At 37.9% G+C, this 18,931-nt stretch overlaps 1 protein-coding gene across 5 annotated transcripts in view; it reads right to left on the reverse strand.

Annotated features, from left to right (window-relative positions):
- Nucleotides 1-18,931, reverse strand: part of LOC307139562 (A disintegrin and metalloproteinase with thrombospondin motifs 2) — a 204,607-nt gene that overhangs the window by 28,018 nt on the left and 157,658 nt on the right. For all 5 annotated transcript variants that reach the window (XM_079838566.1, XM_079838565.1, XM_079838569.1 and 2 more), the window contains 2 exons: nt 11,189-11,272; nt 225-381 (listed from right to left, as the gene is read on the reverse strand). In XM_079838566.1, the coding sequence (XP_079694692.1) occupies nt 225-381; nt 11,189-11,272 (241 nt within the window). The remainder of the gene's footprint in view (nt 1-224; nt 382-11,188; nt 11,273-18,931) is intronic.

The following is an 18,931-nucleotide window of genomic DNA, read 5'->3' on the forward strand; positions in this document are numbered from 1 at the left end:
CTGAGTTTGTCCTCCTCATATCTTCATCACCATACACATATTTGCAGTACTTATTTTCCACTGATCTGAGGCCTAAGGTCAAGATCATTTCAAGATCATTGTAGATATCCATTTTTCAAAGTGAGTGTGTTCATGTTTGAATAATCATCTGCTTTTATTAGCAACATGTTTCAATCTCTGGAGGTTGATGGTGCTGTGTTGGTGAGTGTGTTTGTGCATTTTACCCTGCATCCCCGTGGGTCCAAACTCTTGACGAGTGAGAAAGATGGCGTGATCGTGGTATTCTTTATCATTAGTGTCCTTCCTCTGCTGTTCGAAAGCCCATCTACACACATTCTCCAGACTCTGAGAAGGGTTGCCCAGTTCAATGAGACTCGCGGACTGAAAGCATACAGGAGAAGGATGTTACACTCAAAGCTACATTTTGATTTTATTATTGGCATCTGGTGAAGGTGTGAATCAATTCCAAACTAATCTAAATTAAGCTGTGGGCTCAATACAAACTATTAAAGGAACTGTTCATCAAAAATTTTAATTCTATCATAATTTCTGACAGAATCTGTCAAAATTTTGGTCTGTTGCTCCCATAAAAATTATGACTTCAGGAGACATGGAACACAGCACATGGGTCATATTAATGCTTTATAATGCTCATTATAATATAATGCTTTGTCGTCTTTTTTGCAGCATGAAATAATTGCATGGGGAAAAAAGCAACAAGTATTGCAAAGCTTTCTATTTGTATTGCATCTTGTCAATAGGGTTTGGAAGGGCATGAGGGTGAGTAACATTTGAAGGTAACTTTATGAATACTGATGATTGTTACCACCAGACCAACATAAGTACATACACTACCGTTCGAATGTTTGGTGTCTGTAAGATTATTAAATGTTTCTGAAAAAAAAGTATCATGCTTACCAAGGCTGCATTTCTTTGATCGAAAAATACAATAAAAGCAGTAATTATTGTGAATTATTATACAATTTAAAATAGCTATTTTCTAATTTAATATATATTTTAAGATGTAATTTATTCCAAAGCTGAATTTTAAGCATCATTACTCCAAGCTTCAGTGCCACATGATCCATCAGAAATCATTCTAATATGCTGATTTACTGCTCAAGAAACATTCATATTATTTTCAATGTTGAAAACAGTTGAGCTGCTTAATATTTTTGTGTAAACAGTAATGTTTAAAATTATTGGGTGAATAGAATGTTCAAAAGAACAGTATTTATAAAAAAAAAAATCTTTAGATTTTTTTAGGTAAGAATTTAGGGTTCAATTCTCGCTATTAACTAGTTGCTTATTAGCATGCATATTACTAGGATATTGGCTGTTTATTTGTACTTATAAAGCACGTATTAATGCCTTATTCTACATCCCTTAATCCTACCCAATCCCTAAACTTAAACGCTACAAAAACTACCTTACTAACTCTTAATAAGCAGTAAATTAGGAGTTAATTGAGGCAAAAGTTGTAGTTAATAGTTAATATGTGTTCCCCATACTAAAGTGTTACCGAAATCTTACCTAGCGAAGTAAGGACATTACTGTCACTTTTAATCAATTTAACGCATTCTTGCTGAAAAAAAGTATAATTACAATTAATTAAATTTGAATCATTATATAATTACAATTAATTAAAAAATAAATACTGACCCCAAAACTTAGAAACAGTAGCAAATAACCTCAAGACTTAACATTATGGGCCAGATTTACTAACGCAAACCCTCTTTTGCCGTTAAAAAAACACTGTCGGGATTTACTAAAGACACGCAGTGGAAAAAAAAAATGCTGAAAAGGCGTGAGCAAAGTTATTTTTGTGGCTGACCTTATTGCATATGCATTTGTAGGAGTTTCCCTTTCAGACGGAAAATTTATGAGAGGAGAGTATTTAAATGAATCACGTAAGGTGATTTACTAAGGTTTGCACTCGTTAATTTATTGGTATTTGTGCCATTATTAACAGCCCAAAAAAAGCACATCTTAAACCAGAGGCTAACGGGTAGATTGCGTTGGTCATTATGTAAATGATCCGGTTGCGTCTTTGATCTTTAGTGTGCGCATTGTCAGTAGTCTAGAAATCTAGACGCACCCAAGCGGCAGCAAATATAATTTGCAGCCAGGGCGTCTAGCAACTCTCTGTTGGCATGCGAGCTTGAAAAAAACAAACTCTAGTCAGGCCAATCACATCGTGTATAGAGTCGGTGGGCGGGCTTAACATAATGACGGCAGAGTTGCGGCGACACTTGAAAACAAAGGAGCTGGCGAACAGCGCTCTTTCGAATCGGCTTTGCCCGCGACTCTGGAAGACTTGGAGTTTAGCTTTTCTTTGAGAAAAGAACAAAGAGCGGCACTGAATGTGTTCTGAGTTTTGCCGACCGGATACGGCGAAAGTCTATCAACTAGCTCCGCTTCACCTTCTTCGTTGCTCTGGTTGGTTGTAGCGCTATCCTATTGCGTGCAGAGGGAATTTGAAAGACAACCGTTTATCCCGCCCCTCGGATTTAGCCCTGCCAACAGTGTGTTCCCAGACCCAACATCTTGATCTTGTCAGGCTACATAGTAGATCACACGCACTCCCATCGGGACTTTTTTGGAATAGTGCCCTCATGCTAATTTGCCCGATTAATAACTTTGGCCCTATATGTGTTAACATGAGTAGTGTGATAGAAAAGTATACTAACATTGCCTCTTTAGTCATATCAAATAACTTGACCATTTAATAGCAAACCTGAAACTGAACACTGAACAATTGTTTGTTATTACACTGAGGGATAAGTCGAAACTATTTTTTGCGGTCAAATCACAGATGCTGAACCCAAGCTGTTCCTGAATCAGAGGACAGACTCCTAAAGTAAACAATTACATCGACACACACTTCAAAAGCATGACACAATTGCTCATCAATCCTTTAGTATCATTAACGGCCTTTGATGTTGAAAGTACTGCACAACCTGATCGATATCATTTGTAGTGAAACTGAACATGTTGACATGAAATGTTTATATAAAAACAAAAGAAAAATGTTTACATCGTAAACCACGGCAGCCATGACGCTCTTATTGCTTCATTTCATGCTCGTGTGAACACAGACGTAAACATTGCTCTGGCTTTCTTCCGCAATCTGTGCAGGGAGATAAATGTGTGCGGAGAAACATCCAGACAGGAATGCGCGGCTGTGTTTTGATGACGTGGCCACGAGAGCCATTGGAAGTAGGAGATCCTTTCCAGATGCGTGTCCTGAAACTGCCTCTCTCTCCCTATCCCTTGCTCTAGTGCATTTTACGTTGTAAGGTCATGAACTCTGAGAACTACGCTGCAATGTCTTCATCCGCCAGTAGAGGGAGGCTTCACCATTCCAATGTCTTGCTGTGCACCAATTTGAAAGAAAGAGGGTGGTGGGAAATAACTCAACTCAGCATCACTCTCGGCACAAGTGCATCCAGCACTTTATTCTCGCATTACACTTCATTTATTTGTGATTGGTGATTTTTAAGCGGTAGGTTTGCGTGCAGGCAGCAAACTAATATAAACTAGTTGCTAAATACATGATTCATCTTCACTTATCTTCATTCCATCAATGAGACGTTTGTTGATAATGTCATGAAGGGTGTTTCTCGGGATTCTGTACACAAGAGACTTTCTCTTGTTCTTGTTAACGGAATACATGACAGACGTGCAAGAATGCTCATTAAAAGAACGTCTCGGCATCTTTATTGTCTCTGTGATCCGCCGAACACACACTTAGACACAAGCGCGCTCTGTGGATTGATGCTGGGTGTGTCGTGTCAGGGTCTCTTTATCTTTTTCGGCATTAGGTGAGGGGAAGAGCAGAACAGATGTTGAAAATTATGTTGGAACCTTGTTGGGGGTGCGCGGGGTCACTCGGTTGATCATGCGTGCCGCTGCCGGCAGCAACGGTTGCCACAGTAATTGGGAATGATGGACAACCTGCTGGCAAGACGGGCGAGGCTGCATGCTGATTGGGGCTGAGGCGGCAGGGGAGAGGAGTGGGTGTGGAAGAACCAGGCGTTTGTGTATGAGCGAGAATAAGAGGGAGGGAGGGAGAGGTGGAGAGAAAAAGATACAGATGGAGAAAGATGTATATCTGTGGCAGAGCTATTAAAATAAGTGGCTGATCTAGAGTGATTTGAGGAAAGGTTTCCACACTGAAAGAGAAGTGAAGTTGAGATAAAGGTCAACAAATCTGTAATGAAATTACTCAAATGGAACAACTGCATCAACGCGCCTCTATTTAACAGGATGTAAACAGATAATCTTGTACTAAACATGGAAAAAAAATATCCTAGGACATCCCCATCCTAACCTTACATTGAGTTATGATAGCCATGAATCGAGTTCTGTGTGTGTGTATTCACTCAGTTAGACACATTCTTGAAATGTACTCATATGAACACTATAGAAATTAATGCTTGCTCTGTTATTTGGTTTTAAAGCAAATCTCTGAAAAACTTTAAAAAAATAAAAAATAAAAATAAATGGGATCTTGCATAAAAAAGCTGAATGGATGTGAACAGGTGGATTGCTTTTTTTTTTTTCTTCATTCAGTAAGAAGACAAATAAACTACACTGGAAAATGTGCATCAAATTCCTGTGACTTTGCCTCAAGTCATGTGACTTAACACACTTAACACACCAGAAAAAAAAAAAAAAAAAGACCAATCTGCAATTTGGACCATAATGATTTTGTTCTCTTGAACACATGGGATGGAAATGCTGGTGTATTCGTTGAATCTTTTTTGAAATATTCAAATTGTTCGAATAAATTAAATACACAATTTGGATTAAATCTGCACTACATACAGTGAAAAACTGTAATAGATCTAACCTTACATTTTATGTAATTTTACAGTAAAATACTGTTAAATTTACAGTTTTTGGAAGTGAAAAACAACAAGTCATTGAATACTTTTAAGTGAAAATATATAAATTAACATTCCCAGAATTCCCTGCGACACATCATATTTGATGTATTTTTCGCTGAAATAAATATGCTTATTATTAGTTTTTCTGTTTGTTTTTTTCTAATTAGTTATGTGCATTAGGGTTTTATGTTACATCTAATTAATGTTTATTGCATTACTGCATGTCATGTGTGTTACCATTATGGTGTTTAGTATTTGTGGGAATGACAGTACAATTTCTACAGTCAAACCAAAATTTATTCAGACACCTTCAACATTTTCTCACATTATCACAGTTTATTCGCTATAGTTTAGAAAACGGTAATAAAATATGACAAGAACTCTGAGTTAATCTGTGTCAGAATAAATTCATCTTGATAATGTCAGATAACTTTGATAGAAAGGTATGTAATGGATTACAATCAACCAATCAGTTGTCAGCTGTTAAATTTAAGTACACAATTAGATAATACCAATGTTTTCAACCAACTACCAGGAAATGCTTCATTGTGTTCAGTGTGTGGTGTAAAAGGTCGAATTAGCAATTAAAGAAAAAACACTGGTCAGGTCAAAGTGTCTAAATAATTTTGGTCCCAAATGTTTATCAATTTACTCGTAGTCCACTGTATGAAGAATTTTTGGGTCATAGTTTACTTTGTTTTGCTATCCTCACTTACATAATTGAACTATAGTGTCCTGCACCCACTAGTAAAAAGTTATATCTGGTGTCTGAATTTTTGGTTTGACTGTATATATTAGTATATTTACCTTCTTACCTGGAAAAGCAGCTTGTGATTTATCTTTGATTCATCATGTGACTTATCACAACCTGTTTGGTGGTTGTCAGTGTATAAAAGGTACAAAACAGATTAGTACTTCAATAGGTTGGTAAATGAATCAGTTCAAAAAAATATCAGTAAATAAAATATGTTTTTTACTGTAAATTTAAGTAAAATGTTGCTACCATCTTTTTCATGTAAAATGTCTGGCTATATATATATATATATATATATATATATATATATATATATATATATATATATATATATATATATATATAAAAGCACACAACAAAATTACAAAAAAATTACAGTTTTTCAGCAAATTACAGCTAAACTGCAGTTGTGCTGATATTCACTTTTGCTAATGTGATATTGCTTATTTTTTCTTATTTTTATATCATCTACGCCAGAATCTGCCACTTGGACTTGGGGACGTTTTTTCTCTTTAAAATCATTGTATATTTACTTTGTATCTAAATTGGGTATCGACAGCCAGCCCACAGGTCAACCGACCCACTGGGAATGTTCCTGTGCTCCCTGTGGCCACCGTATCCCTGAATGGAGTTAAACATCATTTTAAGTCACAGTGAGAGGCAGACGAAGCGTGACCAGCAACAGACTGAAGGAAAAAGACAGAATGGAAAGGAAAACAGAGGATACACGAGCACAGAGACAGAGATGAAAAGAGAACTGACAGAGAGATAAACAGAGAGAGAGAGAGACCTGTGTGCCAAATGCCTGATGAGTTCATGTGGGACAGTTTGCATTTTAAGAACTTAATCCTGGAAAGACAAGGCCAGAGGGACAATCACCACAAATCAGCGCAGGAAACGCCATCTGCCTGACCCGCTGCAGACCTCTGTCTCTCCATCTCACCTGAAACTGCACGTAATCAGCATGTAACCCCACACACTATCTGTCACTGAGGAAAAATCACCATTTATCATAATGGCTGGGGGTGGTATAGTGTCTCAGTAAGAAGAGCAAAATTTGAGGGCACCATAGCGTTGTGAGCTATTCCTTCCGCTGGGCGAACTGACATTTGTGGTAATGGTAAGCTCCGTCGCAGAGATAGAGAGGTGATGGATTGTCATGTTTAAGTGGCTTAAAAATATCTTCCTCATGGGTTACACATCCAGATAGCACTCCTGGAGAAAAGATCCTTTCTTCCTGAACCTGATACCGATTGAATAAATGGCGTAGGTGTTAACTTCACAATTGATTAAGATGTCTTTTTTTCAGACATCATATTATTCAGATGTTCCCAGAGGAAAATTGCTCTTTCGAAGCTCAGTTGTGTCTGTCTCAGGATTGTTTCATTTAAAGGTGAAAGTATGTAACGAGTGGCACCAAACAAAAGTAATGTCACTAAAACAATAATCATTTTTCCAAACAGGTTTCTCAAACACTCTGAATCTGCCATTGTACATTTTTTTAAAAAGAGAGAAAATAAAGAGAAAACTGCTTCGCCCCTATCTCACACCAGTGCTTGTCACTGTTGCTGTGTCGGGTAGGTCAAATAAAGAATGTTGAAAGATTTTAACCTATGGGAATTTAACCTATGAAAGGCTTAATTTAATGTTAAACTTCCATGAGAGAAAGTCTTTTAACCCTTGTATGGTGTTCGGGTCTGTTGGACCCGTTTTCATTTTTTATCAAAAGAAAAATGATACGATTAATTATTATTTCAAACTGAGACTCATTGGCCTTGGCTCATTTTCTGTGAGGAATATCAGAACACATCTTTAATGAGCACACACTGTTCACCCCCCCTACACATTTATATTACACAGGATGTTCGGGTCCATTGGACCCAGGGCTAATAAAAGTGTGGAAATTGTAGGTCCTGTGTACCTTTACTCTGTCCTTCTCCTGTCAGGGCCTGCTGTTAGTGTGTGTATGTTCATGTACATGATTTATGAGGACACAAATGTGTATAATAACATGGGTATTACAACGTAAACATGGTTTATGACGACATCTGTGTCCTAATACTAAAACATACTAAATGGTGTTTTTTTTTTTTTTTTTAAATGCCAAAAGTTTTCTGTGATTGGTAAGTTTAGGGGTAGGGTTAGTGTGGGGGATAGATTATACAGTTTGTACATTAGAAAAACCATTATGCCTATGGAGAGTAACCATACATCACATATCCAAGTGAGTGTGTGTGTGTGTGTGTGTGTGTGTATGTGTGTGGTTTGTGTGTGTGTGTGTGTGTGTGTGTGTGTGTGTGTGTGTTTTGTGTGTGTTTTGTGTGTGTGTGTGTGTGTGTGTGTGGGCATGTTTTCGTGAAATATCAGGACACAAATGTGTATAATGACATGGGTATGACATAGGTATTACAAAAAGAGGGTGAAATATGAGGACGTTCCCCATGTCCTCACTTTTCAAAATGCTTATAAATCACACAGAACAAGTTTTTTTTCACAGAAAGTGAACTGCACAGTCTCCTGTGAGGGTTAGGTTTAGGTTTAGGGGCAGTGTAAGGGGATAGAAAATACGGTTTGTACGGTATAAAAACCATTACGCCTATGGAATGTCCTCACATTTCACAAAAACAAACATGTGTGTGTGTGTGTGTGTGTGTGTGTGTGTGTGTGTGTGTGTGTGTGTGTGCGTGTGTGTGTGTGTGTGTGTGTGTGTGTGTGTGTGTGTGTGTGTGTGTGTGTGTGTGTGTGTGTGTGTGTGTGTGTGTGTGTGTGTGTGTGTGTGTGTGTGTGTGTGCATGCATGAGTGTGTGTGCATGCGTGTGAGAGAGAGATTGAGGTTAAGTGTGAGAGAGTGCAAGAGTGAGTTTTGTTTCTACCCCTGCCGATGTGATCTAACAAAGGTAAAGAGAAAACTTTAAGCATATATGCTGTTTATATTGCTTGTAATTGGGATGAAGTAAACATCTGTTCAGTATTTTAACATAAAATGTTTGATTGTGTTGAATTAAAAACCCAAAAATGCAGCGGGTCCACCAGACTCACGCAGACTGGCTGAATAACAAAAATATGAACAACACACAAGGGTTAATACAAAAATTACAGCCTTGACCTAAATTAAAGCTTTTGTCTTTTGTACCTCCTAAAATCCTTAGAAGAAATAAACGTAGAAACAAGAGATTCAAGCAAGAGTGATACAAGTGTGATATTGCTTTTAACAGTTCAATGAACAAAGTTCATATTGAACTTACATTTTAAACACAATGTTGCCAATTACTATTACAATCTATTTTTCAAAAGGTACAAAACAACCGCAAAACTAAGTATTTTGTCTTGAATAAACGATTCAATAACTCACTCATAAACAATTGAATTAATCCCTCACTCATTGATTCATTTTAATGATTTAATAATTCAATTATTTTGTTCCTGTATCAGTATTTGTGAATTAATTGATTAAGTAAATAATTCAACGACTCTCTTAAAGGCAGTCACTTGTTTTGTTCATGAATGAATACGTGTTTTGAACAAATGAAGGATTTAAAGACTCACTCATAAATGCTTGATTTAATCACTCACTCAGTGATTCAATGATGCATGTGAATGATTCAATGGTTAATGGGAACACATCAATGCTTTACTCATAAAAATAATCAAGTGTTTTGCTCCTGAATTAATTAATCAGTATTTATGAACAAATCAAATATTCAATGACTCGGTCATTAAGGCAGTCACTTGTTTTGTTCCTGTGAATCAGTGTTTTGAACGAATCACTTTGAATTAATGATTCAATGTCACTCATCACCACCTACAGGCATAACGATGTAAAAAACGGAAACTCTCCACCACTAATGCATATAATGCACACTATTGCTATTCATTTAATTTAATTTCTGTTTAGGTGAGATATTAAAGAGATATTTTTTTGGGATGTTCTTATTGAGGAACTGTGTAAGATGTGAAAGCTGAGCCTAGAACTGTGGTCACTATCAGGGCAACTGCATCTGAGACTGTCTCCCTGATCTGAGATCAGCCTCTCTCTGATCTCCAGTTACAGGAAGAGCAGCATTTTATGGAGCTGTGTTTATGAATGAGGCAGGGTCATCATTGATTGTTTATCTGGCGTTCTTGATTCTTCTTCCCAGAATCCTTTGCTCTGTCCCATAGGGTAGGTGCTGGTCTGTGCGTGTTTATGTGTTGGGATGGGGGGGGGGGGGGGGGTATTAGGAAGGCAATTGCATAACATCAGCACTCTGTGTGCTTTGGTGTTGAACTGTGAAGGCGTGCGACTTTGAAAAGACTCCCATGGGAATGTTATGCTTTTAGTTCCCGTTTGCTCAGTCCGGTGGAATAACATGCCCTAGGCCTTGGTGAGCACCCAGCAGAAGGGGGTGGAAAAAAGATGTGCATGTAAGCTAAGCTAGCAGTGTGTTTATGTGTTTGTGTAGGTGTGAGTGTGAGACAGAGGGTGGAAGAGAGAGAGAAACGGAGTGTGTGTCTATACATGTTTCCTGCTGATGCAATATGTCAAACTGTCATGATACAGAACTGCGAAGGTGCTAAATGGCTACAGACAGCGAAATGGATCATTTGGGGATAAAACTATGTTTTAGGTTACATCAGTGCTCTATCAGAGTGAAAATAAGAGTCAGAACATGAATTCTGTCAGGACCACTCTCGTCAAAGATGATTGATTGACTATTAGCATACAGTTTGGATTGGCGGTATGGTTCTGTTCTGGGCAAGAACTCCCTGCGCATCCAAGCAGCCTAGTATGGATAAGAGCAGGGAGGGCAGCGATAACCCCCATAAGGGTAAACAGAACAGAACAAACATAATGTATTTGCAGATATCATTAATGTTGTTAATAAATGTACAAAATAATTTGGGAATTTAGTCTGATTCAAAGGGAATCGGAATACCAAATCCTGACTGGACGAGAGGAGGACCTGGGGATGGAGGAGGGTAAATGAGCTCTGGAGAAGCGATAGCATCTGATAGTACTGAAGGAGCTTATATATGTATGCTGTGATAGACGTCGTATTCCTATAGGTAGACGTGATCAGCTGAGAGTGAGTTGATGAGAGCCTGACTAACGTGACCTTCCAGAACTGACACTATATACGCTTGATATCAGTCTCAGATGAAACACCAGCTATTAAAGAGAAGTGTGTAATTTCTCCACTACTAGCGAAACCAAACTACATTGAAAATTAAGTTTGCCAATCACTTCAATTGATTAAACATAAAAAACATTACATTAAAACATAAAAAATGTTAATACACTCACAAAGCCAGTTTAAAACCTTGTTTTTTTTTTTGTTTTTTTTTTTACAAATTATTTGCTAATATTTGTCTCTAAAGCATTTAACCAAAGAAAATATTACACAAAATATGACTACAAAAATGTGAAAAAAATGTAGATAAAAGATATACTGAATCAAAACATGATGAACATGTATAATAAAACCTGACTTTGACTAACTTTTCATCTGATATCTGATGCATGATGTCATTAGATTCATGATTAACACACAATGGTTCTTACTTTTTTGGCATCCACCAAAACAATCCGAACTAGCACCACGTTTATCCGTGCCCCAAGAGAATGGTCATGATAGATCTCGTTAACCTGTGAAGAGAGAAAAGCAGTGTTAGGTCCAACATTAAGAGCTTAATATTGAGACTGATATTGTGAGTAAAATGTCTCACTATACATTACACCTATTAAAGCAAATTATTTTCATATTCATGTAAAACTTCATACTGAATACCCTTCAGATTCAATGTTTCAGTCTGCCTTTTAGACATGTTTCAGCATTATGTGTGTTGGATAATGGCTAGCATCACTTAAAGCATTTTTAAATTAAACTGATTATACTAACCCTAACCGTTAAACTTTTTCTATTTGTACACTACCGCTCAAAAGTTTGGGGTCAGAACTTTTTTTTAATAGTTCTGTTCAGCAAGGATGCCTTCAATTTAAACATTGATAGTGTTACAAAAGATTTCTATATTAAATAAGTACTGCATTTGAACTTTGCTGCTCAAGAAACAGCTCTGATTCCCTTTTGAATGGGAACTTGCACTGTGTCCCCTAGTGGTCATTCCCCAAAGTGTCCGCAGTGGAACCATGGTTACATGCTTAACCTGAGACGTTATTATCAAATCAGATTTCTGATTTCTGATCATTATGTGACACTAGTGACTGGAGTAATGCCAGCCGAAAATTCAGTTGTGCCATCCCAGGAATAAATTATATTTAACAATATTTCACAATATTACCGTTTTTACTTCACTTTTTATCAAATGAGTGCAGCCTTGGTGAGCATTAGAGACTTCTTTCAAAAGCTTCATAGGCTTCAAGAGTTGTAAAAACACAAATTTTTCAATGCTAGTGTACATTTGATAAAATGCATTTAGTCTCTATGAAGCTAATATACGTTTCAGCTTAAAACATAACTCCAGGCTAGTCTGATTTGCTGGTTTTAGAGGGGTTTCGGGGAAAAAAAACCCCTAATGTTATGCAAAGCATAACACGTGCACATAGAAAAACACAGACAAACTACAGAGCTGGACCCAATAGTTTTCAAGAGAGCCTTTATTTATTTCCCATGATTCTGCAGTTTGACTTCTCACCCCGCACCTCGGCCATCTTTACATATTCAGCTTGCCGAAGGATGGGCCTAATGCACTGTGGGAAACGCGGTTCCCAGACAGAGAGAGAGACAGAGGCAGACAAATTGGTACAGAAGTTCAGACATTGTGTCCTCTGCCGCTCTGGAAGCCTGCTAATGAGACACTGAGATGTATACACAGCCAACAATAATGAGATTTCTGATGGACAGACTGCGGGAGGGGGAGCAAGAATAAGAGACGAAGACAGACAAGAAGAAAGGGGCTTAAAAGAGGGCGGCAAGGAAGAAGGAAAAGATGGAAAAAGGATTATACAACATGCTTTTCGAAACCGATGTGTCGCTGCACTGACTCACCTGCTCTTTTATATTGCCAAGCAACCGGCAAACTTCAGAATGGGGTGGAGCCCTGTCTCTACTCTCTCGCTCTCTCTCTCTGTATTCCTGGCATTCCCTCTTCTTTGCTGTCATTCCTTTTGACTGTCGGAATATGTTTTGGTTGTGTTTGTCAGTGTTTCGTTATGTTTCTGCAGACTTTGTTTTTACAATTCACAACTTTTTTGAATTCGTCATCTCTTCCGTTTCCGTTTCAAATCGGTATATGTGTCCGCAGCTGCTAAAAGCTTATCTTTCAAACTAGCGTATAGGCCTTTTCCGTAGAGTTCGCCAAGATTTCTACAGAAACTCTAAAGTGAGCAGCTCTTAGGCTTGGTTGCCTTAGTAACTATGTTAATACAGAGGCCAGGTGACCATGACTTCAGTGTTCCGAACGTTAATGATCGTTAAACTGAGGCACGACTTTCATACGGAACACACTGTGCAACACCTCAGGACTCTGCATTAGGAGACGCAGTGCATGATGGGATATGGCTGCTGCCTTGTTTCCAGACTTCACTTCAAAGAAAAATAAATTCATGGCTGGCAGTAAAAGTTTATTTCTCTATTATTACAGTATATGCTAGAGCTGAAAAGTTGAACATATGCTACAGTATGTACTGTACTATGTGAGAGTAGCAGTGTATAAATAGGCATTCTGCTATGCCATTTGCATTTATGCATATTTGGTAGATGTTTTAATTTTTTTACATTAATTTCTTCTGTGCTATATATAGGCTCTTTGATGTTTGTCATAATTCTGTACTGATAGGCTATTGTAGGCTATGGTTAAGTTATTTTATATTTCTTAATAAAATTGTGACCGGAACAAATGTTATAAAGAAATTATGAATTATTACACCGGGTAGATTAGACCGCAGGATTAAAAGTGGTCGAAAGTTTTTTTTTTTCAAAGAGCCAGAAAGTCACTTTGGAGCAGTCACAACAAATTAACAATGATAGCGTTTCAGTAGGACAGCAGATATATCAGCAAATATCGTTCTCAAAGAGATGATTCTTGGAATATGTGACGACGACTGGGTTAAGCATTTACGTTACCGTATCTGAGGGAAATGTTGCAGTGCGTTGATCTGCCAATCTCTTCAAAGGAAGATTACAAACGGCGAACGCCAACTGATTACACGCGACGACTATTTTGGTGGTTTGCTTGACAATGTGAGTACAGGACTCTTTTACTTTAATGATCAAATAATTTTTTTAATTTGTCTAAAACATGTGGAACTATTCTTATATGTTTTGTCTCCCGGTTCTTGATTTTCACGCCGGCTGAGCTGACACAGGCGGTTGTCGTGACAATGACGTAGTTTAGGGCGGCACAAGTTTGCGTTCATTTACACTGAATCAAAGCCGTTTCAGCATCGCCTTTGATACTAGGGGCTGAGGTGGGTCAGACCCGGCATATTTTAAGTCTGCTTTTATGCGGCATTGCGTCTTTACAAATAATTTTAGCAGACACAGAGCCGCTTTAGCCGTCTTAACTCGTCTGTGTAAAGATGCTTTTAGAGAACTACAAATAAAAACTGAACGTGTCTGTTTAATACAGTGGGAGCGAAATGCGAAAGCGAAATGTAATTGCCGCTAATTCTGAACCGAAAGTAAAATGAGCAATGCCGCACTGTTTTAATTATTTAAATAGGCAAATGCTTAAGAGTCTATGATTGGATCATTATTGCAGTGATAAGTATGTTTCTAGCATGTTATATGTTTGCCAACAGTTCTTAACCCTAATTAATGGAGTGTGTAGCTTTTCATTTCTTAAACAACCATGTAAGACAAACCATGCCCATATTCCAGGATGACAATGTCAAGATTCATCAGGCTCAGACTGTCAAAGAATGGTTGGGAGGGAGCATGAAGAATCATTTTCACACATTAATTAAATCTTCGGGGTCTGCTGGAGTAGACTTTACACCATGCTCGACTCTTGCATAATCAATACAAGATCTTGATCAAAAAATGACGAGCCTCTTGATGGAAATAAATGTTGTGATGTTATTTCCACCTAGAGGTGCATACATTTTTGTTTAAGATCTTGTATTGACTTGTATTGCATCAATTAAGGTTAGAAGAACGTTGGCAAACATATAACATAGAAACAAAATAATTAATAATGATCCAATCATAAACGCTTAAGCATTTGCCCATTTAAATCCAAACAGCAACTTTTTTTCTTTTGGCCGGGCAGTGTATAAATCTCATTTTAGGTCTTTTGCAAGGTTACACTTTACTTCGATAGTCCACTTTAGACATTTCACTTACTATAAGTACACTCTAAAAAAAAAAGGTTCTATATGGCACCAAAAATAGTTCTTGGCTCGTAATCATAGGGGAACCTTTTTTAGTGCTATATAGCACCATTTTTGGTGCTTCAGTGGTTCTTCAGCGGTTCTTCAGAGGTTCTTCACCGGTTCTTTGACTAAGGTGCTATATAGCACCTCTGAAGAACCGCTGAAGAACCACTGAAGCACCAAAATTGGTGCTATATAGCACTAAAAAAGGTTCCCCTATGATTATGAGCCTTTTTTTTTTAGAGTGTAACTCTGCAACTACACGCCAACTAACTCTCAATATAGTATTATTAGACACTTAGGTAGGTAAGAGTTAGTGTTAGGGACAGTATACTAATACTCTAATGACTGATAGTTTACATGTTGCAAAGTTACGTATAGTTAGTAGAATGTCTAAACTGGGCTATTGAAATAAAGTGTTGATTCAAGTAGTAATAATAAAAATATATAAATAGTAAAAAATATATTAAACATATCTCATACAATTATGAGAATAAAGGACTTAATTCTCGTAAAAGCTGTATTATCAAAATCTCAGATTTTAAGATTTTAGTAGCATATTAACATGCTACTAAAATACTGTTGTAAACTGCCCAACCCTACTTTACAAATGCACAAGTTGGAAAGCTTAATATGAATTAGAGTCACAAATCATTAGCAATACCAGGGTTCGTCCTCAGCCTCCGACAGAAAAAAAAAACCCCTATAGATTCCCCCCTTCCCACCCATCTCTCTCTATGTTAATGACCACGAGAGTGTAGGTCTCATTAGTACTGCCCTGGTTGCTGGCCTTGTTCAGGAGCACTGGGTTTCATCAGCCTACAGGTAACTAATGGAGACCTAGAGGTCGGCAAGTCAGAAAATCATTAATATCCCATTAATAATGCAGCAGGGGCTAGCATTGTGGCTTCACAGCTTTAGAGGAAGGAGGGGAGAGTGAAGAAAATAGCAGAGGGTGCAGAAAGGAAGATATAGAGTTAGAGGAGAGAGGGGAAAAAAATCTATGTGTGCGTGTGTGGTCATTGACTGAGTGAGTAGTCAGTGCTTTGTGTGAGTGTGAGTTTGTGTGTGTGTGGAGGGGGGGTTATTAGCATAATGACCAACATTCCCTTATCAAATTGATTAAACCAATGTGAAAGAGCCATGAAAAGGAGCCATTTAAAAGAGGCCAAATTTTATGTTATCAGACCTGTTTATCATCTGGCCCTGCCAAACTGTGAAAAGAACATCGATAGAAGGGATTCAAGTGCCAAAGTGTTTCCTTAATCACAGGTAGAGTGGGATTTAACAATAAAATGTCAGTTTACTCAAAAATGTTCAGTTATAATAAACACCATTGGTTCTGGCATCTCAAGAACCAAACATGACTTATGTAAATCTTATGAAATCTCTTCAGTGAACTTAAATTTCGGTATTTCTCACACAAAGCTATCATAAATCTTCCCTTAGATCTGGAATATACCAAATAAGACATGCAGTATGGAGTATTTTTATGGTACTTTCATTTCTGATGACGTGTCTACCGGCATGAGGGCGGGACAACCTGTCACTTACAAGAGATCACAGCAATAGCAAACAATGGTACAATCAATTCCCGATGGACTGCCCAACATTTTTTTCTTGCTTCACTCAGTAATACGTCACAACTTTTGTAACTTCCATGGCATGCCAACTTTAAGAAGTAAAGTAAATAATAATAAGATTAATTAATATATGTAATAAATGCCTCAAAATTAACTACATTAAAGACTTCTTGTCCGTGCAAAACCAATTTTGACAAATCACTCCCATACAAGCCTTTTGTTCCCCATACAACACTGATTTCACCGTGCTTCCCACATATATATTATGCTGAATCATCATCGTCCTGTTTTAGTCCAGGAGAGGAAAGTGAATGAGTACAAAAATCCCATCAGGCTCTTGGCTGGCGGTGTCCCAATCTCCCTTTCATTCTTCTGTAATGTACAGGAATGCTCAGAGATATGAGGGTACACTGGTGGACAGTATTTGCTCAGACTCATTACCGAATCTCTGCCATTTTCACTTGACATTTTGGACCATTATTACCTGTCTGACATTTGAGGGCCAGAACAACATGTCTATGAAGAGCTGATTACATAATGGTCCGCCCGCCCGCATATCTTGTTTACTCCTGAGGAGTGACTAATATAGAGGGAAGCAATTAATATTGTCGACTTTCAATTCACACAATTAATGCTACACACAAAGGTCTCAGCTCCATTACACAGACTGGCTGCGATGTGGGCACCGCCGAGTGGCTGTGAGGCTGTGTTCCTGGACCTGGTACATTCAGTTCTGTGCTAAAGGCAATCTCAGATCAGCATGTGATTTTCCAAGATTGAAAACTAGAAAAGGGTCTCAACAACAACAAACCCTTCTGCATTAAACACTGGTCCATTATCTTGATTGCAACACTAAATCTGAAAGTCCCAGTCTTATAGGGGTGGAATAAAGGTAAAGGATTGCTGATTGGAGGATTGGAAGGGTGGGCGTATGTCAAAAGGCCTCCAGATCTTTTGATCCCTGTCTGACGCATCGATTCCTCATCATTTCCCATGGACCTATGAAGTGAAGCCAATCAATCTTAGTGCATTTTAAAGAATTGTTTCACTCGGTTCTATAAATTGAGGGCAGAGCGAGTCATTGGACCAGTTCTCCGGAACAAACAAAAATCCCATTCACAAATACATCAACTCCCACACAGAGATTAGCGTATCGAATTAATTCAGGAAGACGCAAAACTACATTCACAAACACTTTAGAGCAGAATCAGAAATGAAGCAGGACAAAACGCAACATAATAAACAAATAGAAAGCTATATATTTAAAAGGTGTCAACTATACAAGTATCACTGTATCATCTATACATCCATCCATCCATCCATCCATCCATCGACTCCATTCATGAACTGGAATTTGAATTGATAGGGCCTAATTTATTAAATATAATTAAACATAACTATTAAATGTAAATATAATCTACATTAAACATGCCTTTCTATAGCTGACTTGTCAAACATTGGTTATTATTAATGGATTCCTGAAATCTACAAATCTTCAAAACTACACGTGCAGCAAATTTAATTTTTTTATTCTGTATTTTATTATAATTTCAGATTTATTATTATTTCCTGAATCAAATTCAGAAATTGAAAAGGCTTCAAAATTCTACAGGCATTCTAAATTCAGTTGTGAATGGCGCTCAACCCTGCCGCCTACGCACAGTCCCGTAGACAGATCCCTTTCAGGCAGACAGACAGACGGCTCCCACTCTCTCCTCCTGCTGGATCATTCAGAGAGACCAACCACTGACCAGGAGATCATGAATGAAAGACTGCAGAGGATTTTTCTCTCTGAGCAAACACAACAACAGAGTAGTGACATTTACGCACACACACACACACACAAATCCGACGCAACATAACAACAAACACAGACGCTACGCATAAAACATCATCACATGCAGCCCTTATGTGCAACAAACACTAAAAGAGAAGCAGCAAAGTGGGGAAGTCAGGGAAAATAGTTGGAGGAAAAAAGGGCAAAAACCTGCTTTATGTCGCTCTCTTTTCTCTCCTTGACTCCCGGAGAGCGAGAGAGACATGCCTTCTAAAAGTGAGCAAAGTAAACTTTCAAGAAGAAAGCAGCAAGAACTCAACGCGTGGGAGAGAAAGGAGACTCAATGTTATTTATATATTTCTGTTTATCTGTTTTCCTGTCATTTATTCAGAATGCAGCGTTTGAAACACCCCCTAGGATGAGAACGAGAGGAGAGGAAAAGGAGATGGCAGCGGCACAGCTGCAGAAATTGTTCGGGGACTCATGATAACTGGAGAAAATATGCAATATAGAGACAAATGGTGAGGTTATAATACATTTTTCTCTAGCCTTTTTCATCCCATCACATTTTATCTTAGATGGAGTGATCCGTGATGTAGAAAAATGACTGTA

Source organism: Gobio gobio (genome assembly GCF_949357685.1).
Source record: "Gobio gobio genome assembly, chromosome: 16".
Lineage (NCBI taxonomy): Eukaryota > Metazoa > Chordata > Actinopteri > Cypriniformes > Gobionidae > Gobio > Gobio gobio.